Source organism: Salpingoeca rosetta (assembly GCF_000188695.1).
Source record: "Salpingoeca rosetta unplaced genomic scaffold supercont1.25, whole genome shotgun sequence".
In the NCBI taxonomy this organism is placed as follows: domain Eukaryota; class Choanoflagellata; order Craspedida; family Salpingoecidae; genus Salpingoeca; species Salpingoeca rosetta.
In genome coordinates, this window is record NW_004754909.1 from 718,044 (window position 1) to 720,543 (window position 2,500).

The window sequence follows — 2,500 nt, forward strand, 5'->3', positions numbered from 1 at the left end:
ACACACACACACACACACACACACACACACACACACACACACACACACACACACACACACACACACACACACACACACACACACACACACACACACACACACACACACTGCACCCACATCTCCATAATCGCAGCGACCGCTCGCATGGAGGGTTATGAACAACATAAACAGTAGCGACTGATTTCAGTTGTCAACCACTTTTTCCGACCGCTCCTCCCTCCTCCTGACGAAAACCCACCCACCCACTCACTGTTGTGCTGCTGCGTCGTCACGCCTTGCCCAGCACAGCAGAGCAGAGCACGAACAACAAAGCACCCCATCAGCGATGTCCTCCTCTCACGACGACGATGACGGCGAGAGCCACGAGATGGTGGAGTTTGAGGAGAACCCCCTGGCTCGGTACGTGTGTTCGTTCACGTGTGCTTGTGTGTGAATGCGATGGCGAGGGTGAGGGGGAGGCCGAGGGCGAGATCGAGCATGCTGTTTGAGGGGGTGTTGTCCGGCAATGGGATGGCGCCATGGTCACAACGATGCAAGTTGGCGGTTTCACTCACCCACAACATGTTCTTGTTATCCTGTTCTCTCTTGTTATCCTGCTCTCTCGTTATCCTGTTCTCTCTCGTTATCCTGCTCCTCCCTTCCGTTGTCAATGACGTGATCCACTACAGCGATGCTCCACCGCCGCAATACCAGCCAACACCTCGCTTCTCCAGCAGCCACGAGCACACGCCAAGGCCTGCAGGCAATGATCGCAGCAGCGCTCGGCGAAAGTCCGTTTGTTGCTTGTTCACGATGACACACGAGAGTGTACGCACATGCAGTCAATCAGTGCTCTCCATGCTCACGTACATGGGTTAACAATGACGTTTACACACATAAGCACACACACGCGCGCACACACACACACACGCGTACACACACACACACACACGCGCGTACACACACACACACATACACACACACACACACATACACACACACACACACACCCGTACACACACACACACAAACACACACACACTCTCTCTGTCTCTCTTCCCTCAACATTTTGCTCACTCTCATACACATGACATCAACCCCCCTTCTCCAAACACTCACTCTCATTCTCGCACTGTAGGAGCAGCCGGTTTGATCTGGTTGACATTGTGAACATGCTTCCGAGCCAGTCGCCCGCCGCAAAGAACCTGCAACTTGAGGCCACCTTCAACGAGCTTGCCTTTGTCGAGTCAGATGACCCCGTCGCAGCCACCATGGGCCGCATCACTTCGCGCCAATCAAAGCAGTTTTCGCGGCAGGCCACGCGCCGTCGCACGTCCCTCTGGGGCGGCGATGAGGAGCTCAACAAGCACAAGCGGCAGCTCGACAACATCAAGAAGAAGCCGCACCGCATGAGCATCAAGATCCAGGAGGCGCGGTTGGTATTGATGTGTTCATGTGATGGTGGAAGACAAGCGGGGGAAGCGATAATGTGTGTGTGTGTGTGCGTGTGCGTGTGTGTGTGTGTGCGTGTGTGTGTGTTCTGGATAATTGGTACGCGTACGATCATATGTGCGTTTCTTTACACTCTTTGCGTGTGCCTTGTTACCTTCTTATTGCTGTCGTACCTCACCACGGCCCCCGCGGCTGTACAACTTCCACATGTGTGTGTGTGTGTGTTCCATTAGCGTGGACCGCGAGGGCCTGAAGCGCGTGCAATCCCAGATCTCGGGCTGGCAGTGGTTCATCGCCGAATACTCTGTTGTACGTCACTGCGTTGTGTTCATGTGCATGCGGCTGTGTTATTGCGACTGTGTGTGTTGTGTGTGTGTATGGTTGTACAAGCAACCACAGGTTCGCTCACTTTCTCACTTATTCAACCACACACACACACACACACGTCTTCATACACACACACACGCACACACACACACGTCCTCATACACACACACACACACGCACGCACATCTTCACACAGCGTTGGCGGCGGTTTCGCCAGCGAATTTGGGATGCGGTGATGGATGCGCAAATCTGGAACACGTCCATCAAGATCCTGGAGGGCCGGCATGGCGCCGCTGTTGGAACATACTTCCGGTAGGCCATGCATGCATGGATGGATGGATGGATGGATGGATGGATGACATCAGGCGCTGCATGGTGGGCCTCTGCTGGTTGCGCACATGTGTCATGTGTGGCAATTGAACCACGCGACAGTGCGCACTGGTGTTTCCTGGAACTCTCTCTCTCTCACTCACACGTGTCGACCACCCACGCGGTTGCGCTCCTCTTCAGGTTCCTGCGTCTCAACTTCATCATCAACATCATCCTCGGCATCTGCTACGTGTCCTTCGGCATTGTTCCAGTGAGTGCACGCATGGATACACACAGCTGCGCACACACACACACACACACACACACACACACACACACACACACACACACGACGGAGACAACACTAATGACCCCAACTAAACCCTGCCTTCCCCTACTTTTCAAGAATTATTGCACTGGTCTAGATGCGGAC

At 54.1% G+C, this 2,500-nt stretch overlaps 2 protein-coding genes across 2 annotated transcripts in view; one reads left to right on the forward strand and one right to left on the reverse strand.

Moving 5' to 3' along the window:
- PTSG_08867 (uncharacterized protein) overlaps positions 1-149 on the reverse strand; it is a 1,637-nt gene extending 1,488 nt beyond the window's left edge. The window contains exon 1 of the mRNA XM_004990196.1: positions 118-149. Within this exon, the coding sequence (XP_004990253.1) occupies positions 118-146 (29 nt within the window). The 5' untranslated portion in view covers positions 147-149. The remainder of the gene's footprint in view (positions 1-117) is intronic.
- A 28-nt stretch (positions 150-177) lies between these two features.
- Positions 178-2,500, forward strand: part of PTSG_08868 (uncharacterized protein) — an 8,685-nt gene continuing 6,362 nt past the window's right edge. Inside the window, exons 1-6 of the mRNA XM_004990197.1 lie at positions 178-399; positions 669-770; positions 1,118-1,414; positions 1,665-1,740; positions 1,955-2,070; positions 2,269-2,338. Coding sequence (XP_004990254.1) covers positions 326-399; positions 669-770; positions 1,118-1,414; positions 1,665-1,740; positions 1,955-2,070; positions 2,269-2,338 — 735 coding nt within the window. The 5' untranslated portion in view covers positions 178-325. The remainder of the gene's footprint in view (positions 400-668; positions 771-1,117; positions 1,415-1,664; positions 1,741-1,954; positions 2,071-2,268; positions 2,339-2,500) is intronic.